At 35.7% G+C, this 15,470-nt stretch overlaps 1 protein-coding gene across 2 annotated transcripts in view; it reads right to left on the reverse strand.

The window, feature by feature from the left end:
- The window catches only part of ATRNL1 (attractin like 1), a 491,115-nt gene that overhangs the window by 366,159 nt on the left and 109,486 nt on the right, over positions 1-15,470 (reverse strand). For both annotated transcript variants that reach the window (XM_065639123.1, XM_065639122.1), the window contains exons 16-18: positions 7,838-8,051; positions 5,570-5,758; positions 2,840-3,058 (exon numbers count right to left, since the gene is read on the reverse strand). In XM_065639123.1, coding sequence (XP_065495195.1) covers positions 2,840-3,058; positions 5,570-5,758; positions 7,838-8,051 — 622 coding nt within the window. The remainder of the gene's footprint in view (positions 1-2,839; positions 3,059-5,569; positions 5,759-7,837; positions 8,052-15,470) is intronic.

The raw sequence follows: 15,470 nt of genomic DNA on the forward strand, positions 1-15,470 counted from the left end.
TGGAGAACAACTCACAATCAAACAAATTTGTATCTACTGGGGAGAGAGAACTTAACAAAAAAAAAAAAAATCGCCTTATTTTGAATAGTTCTGATCCTTGCATTTAGCATTTGGATTTTGGATCTAAATGTCATAGTGACTGGTACCCTGGCTGGGGCGGCAAGAAAGAGGCGGCAAGAAAGACGCGGCAAGAAAGAGGCCCAATACAATCTTCAATTGACGTGGCACACCATATAAAATTGAAATTATTGCTGATTTTCCTAAACATACGTATCTCACTGAGAAAAGAGAAATGCCAGAGCTGCACAATTCAACAACTCTCTGTGATATGGATGAGTCCAATGAAACCGGACATATCATTATTAAAATAATTTTAAAAATAATTAAAATAATGAGATGCTATAATAATAATTTAAATGAGAACTAGGAGTTAGATTTTCAGAAGTAATTTTTTCCTTAAGTGGTTTTAATGTACATCACTGGCAGCAACAGAGTCATTTTCCTCACATATACAAGCATGATTTAGCTGAATCTCCAGTGGGGCTGCCCTGGAGATAAGCTATTAATATGTCCAATTTGCTTTTGACCTCTTTGTTGAAATGGTTTGCGATACTGACAAATGTTCATACTTACAGTTTTAAGAATTACTTAGTAAAGGAAAAAATATATAATAAGCATGCCTGCATTACAAAGTGGATCTAGACTAAAGATACTTCAAACAGTTGCAAACAAACTAGTGAGAATCAATCGACACCACTTTTCAGGGGAGATATTTAGGCTTTAAAAACAAACTTGGGCTTGTATTCTACCTAAATTGCTCTTCTTGTGAGACGAAATCTCACCACAATCAAAATGAGATTTCATGTCAATTGAAATTTCAATTCCATGAATTCTGTAGGATTTACCTCAGACTCATAAAATTAGTGGGTTTTTAAACTAAAGTAGAATTTCAGGAAGTTCTTGGTGAGAAGATAAAATGAATACAGAATTTTATCTACAAAGAATAAAAATTAAACAAATAAGGTGATGAAATCTTCTAACTCATTTTAGACAAGCACTACATATATCCATTCCAGTTTCACCAGTGGTAGATACTACGTATTGCAGTGCGAGTCTAACAATGCATTTATTAAATACGTATAACATATCTGTATTTTAACATACAAAATACTGAAGTTTCCAGACAATATAATGTCATTCCATTGTTTCCAGAAATTCACTAGAGGCTTCTTTTTATTAGAATATTTGGGGGTTTTGTTTTTAATTTAGACCATTTGCTAGTGTTCACTTGGTTTTACATTTTACTTATCTATTCTAAAATTTTAGAAAATTTCTACTCTTTACCTATGTGGTTTTTTTAAAAATGAAATAAAACTTTGTTCAGAGATCTCGCTTTTAAAATAACATAGCAATACACACATTTAAGTATATATATACACACACACATATATACATATAAACAGAGAATATGCTGCTGAAAAAAGTACCCAGGAGACCAAGCAAACATAGCCGCACATATCCATAAAAGTTTGATCGTAGAGAAGTGCCAGCTTCCAAACTTATGAGCAACAGGAACACTTGCTGGAAAAATAACTTTAGCACAATTACACCATTTATTCTAAAAAAAAAGTTTCAAAGCTGTCTTGTAAAGTGTATTATTTATTGCAAATTACCAGTGGAGGTCTGTCAAACTCCCCAGTGTGCTTTTCATTTGCCTGCACTATTACAGGGCTGCAAGGAGGCGGCTTTCAGGATTTGAGTATTTCCACACAGGAGGCCATACCAGCTCAGCTTCCGCTGCCTTAAAGCACCTGATGCCCTCCTTACTTTTCCAATGAAAATTATAATAAAATACTATAATCATATTGGAAGGATTTAAATTTAGACTTCCAAGTTTCTCTATGATTACAAAAGCATACATTCTATTTACTCAAGATGTCTAAAAGGTAGAGGGGAGGCACAGCTCAGAGGTTTAGCAGTCCCCATTCTCAGTCAGCTGGATTTGTATGAGCAGGTGGGCCACAGGACCTGCCTGCTCCTGGCCAGCCAGAGCTGCCTAGAAATAATTTCTCAACTGTGCTTTTCTTTAGTGGAAACAGAAGGCAGAAGAAAGCTGGTGAGGGGCCTGGAGCACAAGTCTGATGAGGAGCGGCTGAGGGAACTGGGGCTGTTCAGCCTGGAGAGCAGGAGGCTGAGGGGAGACCTTATCGCTGTCTACAGCTATCTGAAAGGAGGTCGTAGCATGGAGGGGGTTGGTCTCTTCTCCCAAGTAGCAAGTGATAGGACAAGAGGAAATGGCCTCAACTTGCACCAGGGGAGGTTGCGACTGGATATTAGGAAAAAGTTCTTCATGGAAAGGGTTGTAAGGTACTGGAGCAGGCTGCCCAGGGAAGTGGTGGAGTCACCATCCCTGGAGGGGTTTAAAAGGTGTTTAGATGAGACTCTTAAGGCCATGGTTTAGTGCTAGAGTTAGGTTATGGTTGGACCTGACGATCCTGAGGGTCTCTTCCAACTGAAATGATTCTGTGATTCTATGAAAACCTGAAGCAAATTCATATAGTTGGATGTGAAAAAGTAGGAGGATAGGTGAAAACTTATTTACAAAAAAATGGCAATTTTGGTTAAACTATTTGCATTAAATTTCATACATGACCCTGCATGACAGTGAGCACATTTGTGTTCAGTAGACAGAGACTGCAAAACTATGTATTTAGGAAACGCTTTGGAAAAACATGCAAATGTTATTTGTATTACTCAAAATAATTATGTTAATTTGGTGTGCTTAAACAGAGAAACATCTCTTATATCATAGATAAAAATGAATGGAAAGAGATCTTACCTGGACACTGGATAAAAGACCACTCATAGTTTTTCTCTTTTGGACAAAGGCTGGTATCGAGCACCATTTCATTAGAGTTAATGCCAATGGGCTTCATCGGGCCTCGTGATGATCCTTCCAAACATTGTCCTTTTCCAGTGTTACTGGGATCGTTGCACCATCCACACCCGGGCTGTTCCAGACACTGTCCACAGGTCCTCAGTCCTGAGCAGTTTTGAGCTTCATTATATGGAACAAAATATTAATGCAAGGGCTTTTATTTGTTTGTTTTGCATTTTGGTTCGCGTTTGTTTTGTTAAGTAAGATGCTAGGATTTTACAACAGTTGATGAAGAAATAATTTTGTATTTCTGTTTCCTTGTGCAAATTAAAAAATTTCAGTAACACTAGTAATAATATCTTTGTTTTCTTTAAAAGTTGTACTTCAAAGATCACAAAACACACAGCAGGTGTTTGTTACACCACAATGCAGCAATAAAGATTTCAAATAAATAAAGATAATGAAGCAAAACAATGATATTACACATCATCATTAAAATCCATGATAAAATATATATTCTGTGCTGCTTATTAATATATACTATGGGATGCGTATATTACTAGTTTTACTGACGTAAGCGGCCCTTCCAACAGGAAAACTCTAGAATTCAAGACAAGGTCAATAATCTAAATAAGAGTGATAGTAATAATCTAAAAATTGTGATAATTCAAATTCAAACAAAAAATTTACTTGGGTACAAAGTATCTCAGGATCACACCTGAGTATTCATCTATAAACGTGACTCAGTCTTCCTGTATAGAACTTTTGAAACAAGCTAGCATATTATACATCTTTCAAAAAAAAAATTCTTAAACTACAAGTCATAATTCAATCCCATTTAATTGAACTGTATCTTAAGAGTCTCGTCTGTTAGAGCAAATCACGTTTCATTTTTTAATTCGCATACTAAAAAAAAAAATCCAATTTCCTAGTTCTTTTTACACTCTACTAGTTTTATTTAAATTTAATTTCTCATAGAAATGGTCTTCCTCATATTTTAAGAAATCTGTTTAGAACCAAACAAAACTCATATTCTGAAGTTACTGCCATTTCTTATTGATAACAAATTAACAGTTTAGTATCTTCAGGAACACTGTTAGAGTTCACGAGTATGAGCTTTTTCTGCTATACCTTAAATTTTTAAAATTAAAGCTGTAACACTGAATCAAATTAACATCAGAATCATTTGAATATTGATCACTATGGGTCCCTGTCTCTTCTCACATTAACTTTGTAGACACCTAAAAATAAATTTCAATGGCATACATGAACTTCAAGATAGATCCTACTAGGAAGCCAGAAATAGTCTATGCTTCTTTAAAAAAGGAAGTCTTTTAAAGGTTTGTGGGGTTTTTTTCTGGAGGACACTCAAATGGCTTCTAAAAGAGAGTAACCTCTCAACTGGTTCAGTGTCCTGGCTGCAGCTATATCCAACTAATACTTGTGTTCACAGTTACCTGGACCACACTACTCAATAAAGGTAATACTTGAATCTATGCTATAGTGGTTATGCCTAAGCAGAACAATTTAATTTCTAATTAAATAAACTGACAGCAGAATAAATCTAGCTACTCTGACCTCAGCAACTATTAATATCATTTAAAAAAGTAATGAAAGTTGTCAGAAAAAAAATACTCCAGTAGTCTGAGGATACACGCAGTTATCAAGAAAACAGTTAAGAATCTGAATGAGATCTCAAAACAACTTTAACAGTGCAGAAAGCTGGAGTATGAACTCTCATATCATTAGACTTGGAAAAATCCAAATAGGAGGTAGTGTCCGAGTTTCTCAAATATGGAAAAAGAGAGGGGGAAAAGTGCCCAAATGTTCTTGGAAATCAACGCCAATCATGTGACACAAAATCAGTTTTAAACCAGACCTCATCAATCAAATCTTGAAGGACAGTAAAAACACTAAGAACCAGTCATCTATAGGATGGCAACTGGGGAATTTTTCTAAACAAACCATGACTGAGACAAGAATCTAAGGCACCAGATAGCTTGCTCCAGCATCTACAAGTATTACGGCACCGGTTTACACTGGAAGTGCATGGTGCTGATCTTAACAAGGTGCAGCCACTAGACACTTGGAAAGAAGCAGCTTTAGCTGAATGGTTTACTGAAATGTACATTAAGTAGGTTTCCTGTTCTCCTAGAGAGGCATTGTATCACCTTCTGATGAAACGTGCTTCCAGAGGGGACACCTGGGGAGCACCTTCGCTACTTGGCAATAACCCTCCTGCCTTGTTTAACTTTGCATGCAGGAACACAGACTTCTTTGATTCTAGTGACAAAATAAATCAGAATCTTAAAAACTATGAATCCAGCTCATGTCCTTTTTTGAATAACTAGATGTGATAGAAGTCGAAGGTCTTTATACTATTTCCTGAATTTTAAAAGTATTTCATTCTAACTCATGGTCATTGTTTGATACATTAATGCTGGTTACATAAATAACCGTGATATTTTTACTTTGTGTGAAAATAATAAATGCTTTTTACTATCTGTTTTAACAGAATAAGTATGTTTCATCATAAAAGAAGAATTACTAATATTTTACCTGTATCTAGAAAAATACATAGACAGTACTGACTGCTCGCATTAGTAGCTAGACAGTCTTATGAGTGGAAAAAACAAACAAACAAAACATAACAGTACATTCAATATGATGAATGTTCACCAAGATACTCACGGGAGCATGTGGCAGTTTGCCATTCTAGACACTGTCCATATGGGAAGGAGATTATATAGGCGTTTGAGTCAACGCATCGTTTGGTACTGCTGCACCACATACATTCCATACCATTACTCGTGCAGTTAGAACACGTTGTTCGCAGTGAGCATGGCTTTTTGCAGGGTCTTGCATTCTGGTTGGGACTAACTGGAAAGGAACCACAAACATAATTTTGAACGCATGTTCCATCTTCTTTTTCTTTAATCAGATTTTTCCATTAGAAAAATTGTGTTAAAACAAAAGTGGTTGCTTCCTTAATTAACTCTAAATAATTTGTCCAAAGTTATGGTGCAGTGTATAAATACAGTAATATTTTATAAAAATTATTAAGTAATACTCAGCATGAGTCATCCTATAGTTCTAAAGAATCCATTTAAAAAATTTCGCAGCAAGTTTAGCTATATACTGAAATAGTAAATGTAATATTAATTGCCTGGTAATGTCAATTTAGTTATTTTTACTTGCACGTATATGACATAAAATAAGTCACATTCTTCTATAGTAAGTACAGTGGAGTTCTGGGTCTATTGTTCCCATCAGTTTAACAGTGTATAAGCAACAAATATTCTACTTAAAACTTATTCCCTAAAATTTTTCCTTATAGTGTACATATGAAAGTCACTAGAATCCAAAGGGAAAGTAACAAAATAAATATTTTTCAATGCAAAGCTGCTTTAGGGTTTTTTTGTTGGTGGTTGGTTGGTTTTGGGATTTTGTTTTTCCTCTACTAGTGATCGCATTTTTTACTAGGTTAGCGGTTTATGTCATCTCAAAAAGTTGTAACACACAAAACCAACTTGCATATCCTAACTCCTCATCTTTGCTTTGATTTGAAATAAAACTATGAAGTGTACAAGAATGAGAGTAGAGTAACTCTTAGGTAGGAACACAAAAGCACAGACAGCACTATATTTTCCATACAGAAGTACCTTGTGCAACATCAGGATTAAGTCCTCCTGTGTATTGCCTTGGTTTTGTATAGTAATGATTCATATTTAGTACAAGCCAAGTTCTCAAGCCATTCTTCATCTGCTAATACAGTACAGCCAAATCACTTAACCAAGGCTGTCCTTAGATTTGACCTAGTATGTACGTATTCAAGCTGTGGTTTGCAAATAATAAAAATACAAAGAAAAAACTAACAAAAATCAGCTGAACTATAAAAGTATTCTCATAAGGCTGAAGTACATCGACTTCTATAGTCACTGAAGCACCTCAAGATCAAAAAACCCCTAAAACGAGACACTAGTAACAGATGCATATAATGTTGATCTAATTGTAAAATAATTCATCTTAATAATTTAATTTGTGTTCCACCTAGTGTATCCTTTACATCTTGACATGTCTCTCCCATTCTGAATATATATTTTACTATTCTGAGAAACATATGGTAAATAATGAACTACTAAATCAAAATTAAGAACATGGTGAAAGATGAAATGTTTAGGAAACACAGATGTCAGTATCAACAAGTGTACAATATTTACTTTGTGAATACATTACTATTTGGAATTGCTTATAAGAAAATAAAGGATTGGTAAAATCATGCCTTGGTTATGCAAGTTAACAACTCCGACAATTTCACAACAAAACCATCAGATTGATAGGCAGTGTTCCCAACACACCAACAATACAGATATTTTCCAGTTTTGCACAGCAAATGCACAAAATAAACGTGAAGGACAAATTTAAAGAAATTCATATGCTCCACCTCACAGCTATGAAGAGAAACATAGGACAATCGGAGCACAAAACCGTCAATTTGAACTCTCACGTGACTGTTTGCCACAGTAATCTTTACACGTAAACAAACCTAAAAGAGGGAAACAAGAATTTTGGCTTTTTCAGTCTTGTAGACCATTCAAATATTCATTGATGTCTAGCGATATTCAGCAAGAAAACATCAGCCTTGTTGAACACCTTCACAGACTTTCACACTACAAACACTGTTGTCACTGGCTACTACTCATTTAGAACCAACTTAAAAGATTTGTGGTGTAATGCGAACTCAGGCATGGAAACTAATTCACAAATAGACATTTACTGCTTCAGAAATATTCTTTGTTTTCTAGATTAAACGTCCCTATATTTAAAAAAAATTTTAAAGTAACTTTTTTTGGTAATTATTTAATCCAAATTGTCCAAAAATCCCTCTTAGCCAAACAAAAACCCAAACAGCTTGCTAATCATGACAGTGACAGTAACTCAGTGTAAGAGACTGCTTACCAACAGGTTTTTCACACACAAGACCATCTGCCATTGCAGTGCATGGATTCGCTTTCAGACCCGCCACCTCGGCTCTTTCAAGATATGCACAGAAGCCAGAATCATTGGGCTCACCAGGAAGCCACTGCAGAGTTGTATTTGTAAAAGGGGACATGTCATCCCATCCCCAGTAGGAGATGTTTATCTTGCGTAATCCTACCCAAGGTGAAATTTTCTGTGAATCAGAATGAAAGAAATGTGAGATTAGTTAAAATGCCTTTTTTTGGTTGAAATTTCAAATAACAGCTCAGCAGCAATAGCTTCAAATTTTGCAAGAAGTTAACGTGTTCATTTCTCACTTTATCATCTCAGTCGTTGTCCATACCATTTTTCTCTTAATTGTTCTACCCACTCCCAAAAAAACAAACCAAAACAAAAGAAAAAACACAACCCAGACACACAGACCACCACTGTCTGATTCTGTTCTAATTTTAAAAAAATAAAATAAATTTTTTAAAAAAAAGTGTTTGTTCTGTTCAAAGTCAATTCTGATTACTATTACTTGATGCAGTCATAAACCAGGCCAAATGGTCATATTGAAATTGTGAGGTTTTTTTCCAGTGGCTGCTATACTGATCACTAATTGCTAGATCAATGTGAGGTCAATGTGGGTAATAAAATACACATAAGCTAACAGCAAGCCACAGAAATCAAAGTTCAGGAAAATTAGGATAAATATTCCATTCTCTAAAATCTGGATTGCTGATACTGATCAACATCTTTAGGCAATTCAGAGACAGACATGAAAGTGACACAACCACAACTCTAATGCCATTAAATACACATTGAATATACTCTTTATTACTTATTTATAAGCTATAAAAGAAACTACTAAAAACATAAAAAGCATTCTCAAAAAATATTTAGGATGTATCAGTAAAATCACATCACACAAATTCTACTTATTTTTACAATTTTGTCTTTATGTGATTACCAAGAGACAAATCAGATTTTGAGGAATAAAGGCCTTTGCCCATTCCAGGATAAACCTACATACATTTCTTACTCCCATCACTGTAAAAATCTCAAGATACTAAAACCAAACACATTCCCTCATGTAATCTCCGTGCAGGTAGTTTTCACTAACCCCATTTTCAATATACAGAATAGAGATACATAGAGACAATGGCTATGGTAGGTACGTGGTGGCAGGGACTACCAGAACACCAAACACCACAGCTGTCTGCACCAGACAAAGGACACATGTTGTCAGCTCCAAAGCTGAGATGATCTGATTGTGAATTAGGTTCTCAACTGATGTAATTTACAGGCCAAGGTAAGTAAAACATTATAAAATACCACAAGGGAACCTGTCGTGGTTCAAGATCTACGTGCTATTGCCCAGTGAGCCAAGAGCCACTGCCATAATCTCTCAGATACATCTTTCGTCTTCGATCTCACATCATTCTTTGGCCAACCAGGTTTAATCCATGGCTGAAAAAAAAATCTTTCAGAGCTCTTAAATCTATACCTGATCAGAGCATTCCTCTTTTTCCCCTGCCACACTAGACCAAACTGAAATAAGGATTATTAATTTTGCTTCAGAAATACTAGTGGTAATTACTTTAAAAAAAATAAATACACAGTAGGTAGATAATCAGTATTCCTGACCTCTCTAAAATGTATTCCCTATCCTCTCCTCTTTATCTCTCCTATCAGTTGTTGGGAGCATGATCAAACAAAAATTGCTACAGCAACTGACAGAATTACAGGTGCAAGAAGAGACTTTAGTAAACCAGAAAATGACTAAGAAATCACCCCATAAGCAGTGATGCACTCTGGGAGACACTAACAGCAATGAGAACATCCAGCAAAAATGCCACCACCCATTCTTGTTTCTTACTTCTGTATTTACTTCATAACTTCATTTGCTACCCCAGGTGACCAACTTTCCAGGTGTCTGTGAGAAGTCCCTCCCACATTCTGGATACTAGAAAGTACATGATGCAAGTAGTACAAGTGGAGATTGAACATCTGGAAAGAGGTAGATAATACCTCTGTTGTCTTGTTATTTAGTTGCCTGGATTGCTATATATGTATGTGGTCCACATGCATCAGAAAACCTTAGAAATTTATGCATGTCTCTAGACATGTCTCTGTAAAACGCTAAGCGTGCAAGCCAGGCACGTACAGAAAATGTCAGGGGCTTAAGCAGATAAATTGCTTACAAACACAGACCTAAAACGAGCCCAAAAATGCCTACTTTCGGGCTGAGGAATTCTAGTTAAGAGAACCTTCGGTATACTACAGACTGTTTCGATTGCACTGCCAAATAATTTGGCCTTGGCATCAGTATACAGAACACCGAGATCCTATTCCAGCTATGGCGAGAAGCATGTCAGGCAAAAAATGAAAACTGACAGTGCAGCAGTAACATTTGGAGAAAAATTCTTCTACTTAAGGAGAGTGTCTCAGAACCCATTTAATGCTGACAAAGTCCCAGGGAGGACCATGAAAGCCAGAGCAGCCTTAGGAGTTAAAAGCAGCACATCTGAAATGAAAGACTTCAAGCAAAAGCAACACATCTCAGTCATCATCATTCTTAATAGCTGTAATATCTGGACAACTTATAGTCATCATGTGAGATATCTCAAATTCCAAATGAACCATCTTTGGCTCTTTGCTAGTGTAACACATCAAAATACAGACCTGCACGCCGATTAGCATGCTATCGAATATACACCATCGAAGCTACTGCCTTGCAGGACCTTACGCTGCTCTGGGTATGTTGTTAGAATGCCGAAAACAGACTGTCCAAAACATTTTTTTAACATCTGATTAAAATATGGTAAATAGCTGAGAAGTAGGCCACCAAAATGTTCCAAGGACACACTGAAAGCAAATATTTAATTATGTGGCATTAAATCCATGATGTGGTGGACTACAGCTAAAGAATGCTGGTGACAGCAGAGATTGCGTGTTGATATCACTAAGGCTTATCACTAAAAATGACTTCTGCTGCACTGCACAAAAGTCAACAGGAATAAACAAACAATGAATTCAGGGAGTTACACCTGTGACACCTGCAGCTACCAGTATGCTGTACCTATCAAACCAATTTTTTCACAAAAAAAAGCATAAATCTAGTCCTTATCTCCCAAACTGAAAGATTCAGTCATTGCAGTTGAGAGTCTCAAAGTACTTGAAGCAATGCAGGGATTTCAAAGATCTGAACAAGAGTGTCAATCCAGTTTCTTCCTCCAGCTTAAGAAATAATGAGAGTTTATTTAACACCCTTCACTTGAACTTTATGGTTGTTTTGTTTAATGCAAAATGAATGTAGGAAACTGATTCCTTTTCTTCAAATAGCTTGCCAGAGGTGCTTCTAAAGAGGACAGACAGGAATGAAACCAGACTGCCTGTTCTTTATACCCAGAACCCACTGATGTAAGATCCTAGTTTCTGGGCCTCTTGAATAATATTCTTCACCCAGGTGGGTGAAAACCACAGTACAAATCAATTCTTCACTTCAGAAAAAACACTTGCTGACATGAAATCAGCCCCAAATATGTCTAAATTTTTCTTCTCAGGAATACCCGCTTCTTTATTGGAAGGTCAAATGATCTTTATTCAACACTTAAGTGGGAAGAAAGTTACTCCTCAGAGTTCTGAAGATTTGTTCTTTCCTCCTCAAGGCCTTGATGAATGCATATTTTCAAGACGTCCAAAAAAAACACAACCAAAAAACCCATCTTGTCCTCACTGCATTTAGGACTAAGCTGTTCAGATTCAGAGTTGAAGAGAAACCTGCAACTGAATCAGAATCCACTCCTTTTCTATTTGAGGAAGGAGGAAAAGCTCCACCACACATGTAAATGTGTGCACATGCAAACATGTACACATGCAAGACCTTGTCAATAAATAATGACATGACCTAGTTCGGGAAATCATTCTTATTCAAGACACCTGTCTCATCCCAGCAGGACTGTCCTGCTGCTTCACTTCTTACTAGGGGAGCCAGACAACAGGTGAGTGGAAACATGCCAAAACTTCTATGTGATTTGACTGTGTCTGTCTTAGTTCTTCAAAATTACTACTGCAGTATCTAATGTACAGCACAGTTTTCCTGGGGACTTTAAAGTAATCCGTGCTTTCTGGAGTTGCCAGTACACTGTGGACAGAAACAAACGGGAACTCCAAAACCATTACTAGAATTTTCCTTTAATATCAAATGCACGATGGAGCCTTGAGAAGAGGAAGCTGAATGGAGACCTTATCGCTCTCTACAGAATGTCATTGTGTACTGACATCTACAGTCCTACTTAATTTAACATAACGCAAGTTTTCAGCCATTAGAGGAATTAAATACTGATCATTAATAACTTAAAAAATGTGCTCTTATTCTAAACCACTCAAATTTCATTTTATTTTAAGCAGAAATTACAGAACTATGTTAAAAAACAAAATTGTGTAACCTTAACTAGAGACCTGATACTTCATGTTAAATCCACTGTTCACTCAGAAAATTTAAGTTGGACGAAGTTGCTTTGAGATCTACAGTGAATGTGATCATTTATAGTCATGACACATTTTTGAGGCAATACTGCTGCCTCAGCACCTATTTAATGAAGGATGAATAATTTGCAGATGAGTGAAGTGAGCAAGTCAGCCTTTACTGAATAGCCAATTACTACCGAGGTTCAAACTTCTCCTCTGTTTCTTAATTATGCAAATTGCTGAGGAATTATATATCTCTTCAGAAATTTATCCCCACCTTTATTTAAATCCCTTCCATTTTGGATCTTAAATTGTCCTGGAAGTGTACTATACACTTCTAACTCATTTTCTAATGTGTGCATTGCAGTGGTCCCTTAGTGATAACATTTCCACAATATTCAGAGTTTTGAGAAGGGACTGCAGTTAGTTTGCCTATTTTCTGAGTCATTATGAACAAACCACCTGCTTACTGAAAAAAGAGCTATATGATAAGAAACTATCCATTCTGTTTACTGCCTCATTGCTTGGTTTCTATTCTTAACTGCGCATGAATGCTAACAATGCTAGATACCTACACATTTTGTATTTTGTAAATATTTACCCAGTGAATGACACATGATGAGTGCTGGAAGCAAACTACATGCTTTTCAAGGGTCTCGGTCTCTATTAGACACAAATGATGAAATCTAGACATAATTAGTAGGAGGAGTCATGGATTAGGTCATAATAACACTTATTTCTTCTACTCTCTTCAAATTTTGCTGTTGTGGAATTGGTTTAAAAAAAACCCAAACACTCCTGAGCTTTCTTCTTTCTGGAGGACAATTTTTTTTGAAATTTGGATTCTCTTCTCGGGCAAAGGGAGTTGAGCTCTGAACTTCCTGAAAGTAGGAAGAAAATGCAACAACTCCAACATGGAGATAAACTGCTGAAATAATTTGTTAGACTTTTCAAACCACAATAGTAAAGTGGGACTGCCAGACACTGTAGTAAAGTGGGACTAATTCAGGGAAAAAAAAGTAGATGTCAGCTTGTCTACAGGCAAACATATGATAAAACCATAAAAAAAATACAGCCCTCTGAGAATACTTTGAGCTAACAAGGAATAACACTGCCATGCAAAGCTCACTAATTAACAGCAACCTACACTCAAGTGTAATTTAAAAAGGATGCTGAACCCGGAGAACAGCAAGGTAAAGAAAAGTTGCAAATAGTTTATATAATGAAAGGCGTTGTTTAAAAACTGTTCTCATCTTTGTTTATGCTTACTGCACCAAAACTAAATCTCAGAATTTATTGCATGCTAACAAGAACATTATTATTTTTAGTTAAATCCCACAGTTGGGAGCAAACTCCCAAGAGAACTAATTGTACTTTTAAATGAGTATACAACATTTGAATATTACCAGGAACAGTTAATTAACCTCATACTGCTGTTGTTTTATCTACTTTGCAAAAAAACCTCTTCTCTTTCATATTTTGCTTACTAGGTCAACAAAACAGCATATATGAAAAAACATCAAGTGTCATTTTGCTTTAATACAAGAATCTGTAGTTTACTTTGGCATTTGCTTAAAGAATTTCATTTCTTTTCAATGAAAAAGACATTAAATTATTGGTGATAGTTTTAGAATACATGTACAAATTCAACATCGTTTTGACTTCACACTACGAAGGTCTTCATTTTGTCCCATACTTTAGTACCAAATGAACCTTCTCATCTTAAAAAAAAAAAAAAAAAAACAAAATAAAATAAAATCTATTCATTTCAAATTCAGTATTGGAATTAAGAGAAATTATTGATACACAATGAGGTCTGGACCAGGTGTGGAGACAGTGATAGTCTCTTCCCTCTGAATCTTCCCAAAGCATCAATGTTTTGTATTATCCTAAACCTGATGAAGAAATTGTCCTGATCTTGTACCAGAACAGAGACTTTGTGTATTAGAATACAACCTACAAAATCCCACATTGTTTCTATGAACAATAAAGAATTTCTAAGTCCTTCCAGGTTGCAGTATTTACCAATACTATTTTAACAGTTTGTAAAATACACAACAGTTGCCAGATTTGTTTTCTCAGTACAAGAACATCAAATAAAGCAGATAAAAACAGACCTATAGTCTTATTTCCAAATGTTGCTCTGACACACTCACTAATCCTGAGAACTTTTGTTTCACATAGGCAGAAGATTTTAAAGCCTTTGATATTAACTACATGAGTCAAAACTCCACCGTAGATAATACAGACTAAAGGCATAGCGTTCACCCTACAGTTGCTCTGACTACATTTCTGAATTCCACATCACCACCTGTTAGGAAAATACCTAAAATGAAAACGCACTCCTTAAACCACTATGATTGCAGTTTGAGAGGAAACAGCAGACAAAAGAAAATCAAGCACAGTTTCAGGGAGCCTCTGTCATTCATTTAGGCTGCCTCATACAGAAATAATGTAACTGGACAGACAGATATGGGTTTAAAAAAATTTATTTTTTCTAAATGCCACTAAAAACCATCGTAAGTCATGAAAGCATTTCATTAGAGATTCTGAAAACTAAATGATCATTTAACCAAGATATACTTTTAAAGTGCATAATTTGCCTATAATTGCATAAACTGTACGTGAGGTATCTTAAATTCATGTCACATTGGCTCATGATCTCCTTCATGTAAATAAAGATATGCTCAGCAGGATGTCACCTTGTAGAAATCCTAAGCTCTAAAATATAAGGAAAATCTAGCTTCCAAACACTTAAAAAAGCTATTTCTCATCTACCCCTCAAGCCAGTCAGGTAATATCAGTCATATCAATACTTTATCACACATTATTAGATTTGAAGGCCTCCTGTGCAGTATTTTAATAGGAGTTGGGGAAAAAAAAAAAAAGGCAATATAAATAACTAGAGAAATCATTGGCATTTGTGATTTTGTTATTTTGGTTTCAATTACATTTTCAACATTATCTCATATCAAAGAGGGGACAGACAGAATGTGTTTCAAGGCTGCGGTAAGTACAATATCAGGGGAGAACTTCTGACACAGAAGAATTACTTGTCTCTCTCCTTTATTAGCAAATAATAGAAAATCCATGTGTTTCTAGTAAAACAATTTTGGTCTGTCCAGGTCCTATGTTTACTGGGGAAAAAAAAACAACC

The sequence above is a fragment of the Caloenas nicobarica genome, chromosome 7 (assembly GCF_036013445.1).
Source record: "Caloenas nicobarica isolate bCalNic1 chromosome 7, bCalNic1.hap1, whole genome shotgun sequence".
NCBI lineage: Eukaryota > Metazoa > Chordata > Aves > Columbiformes > Columbidae > Caloenas > Caloenas nicobarica.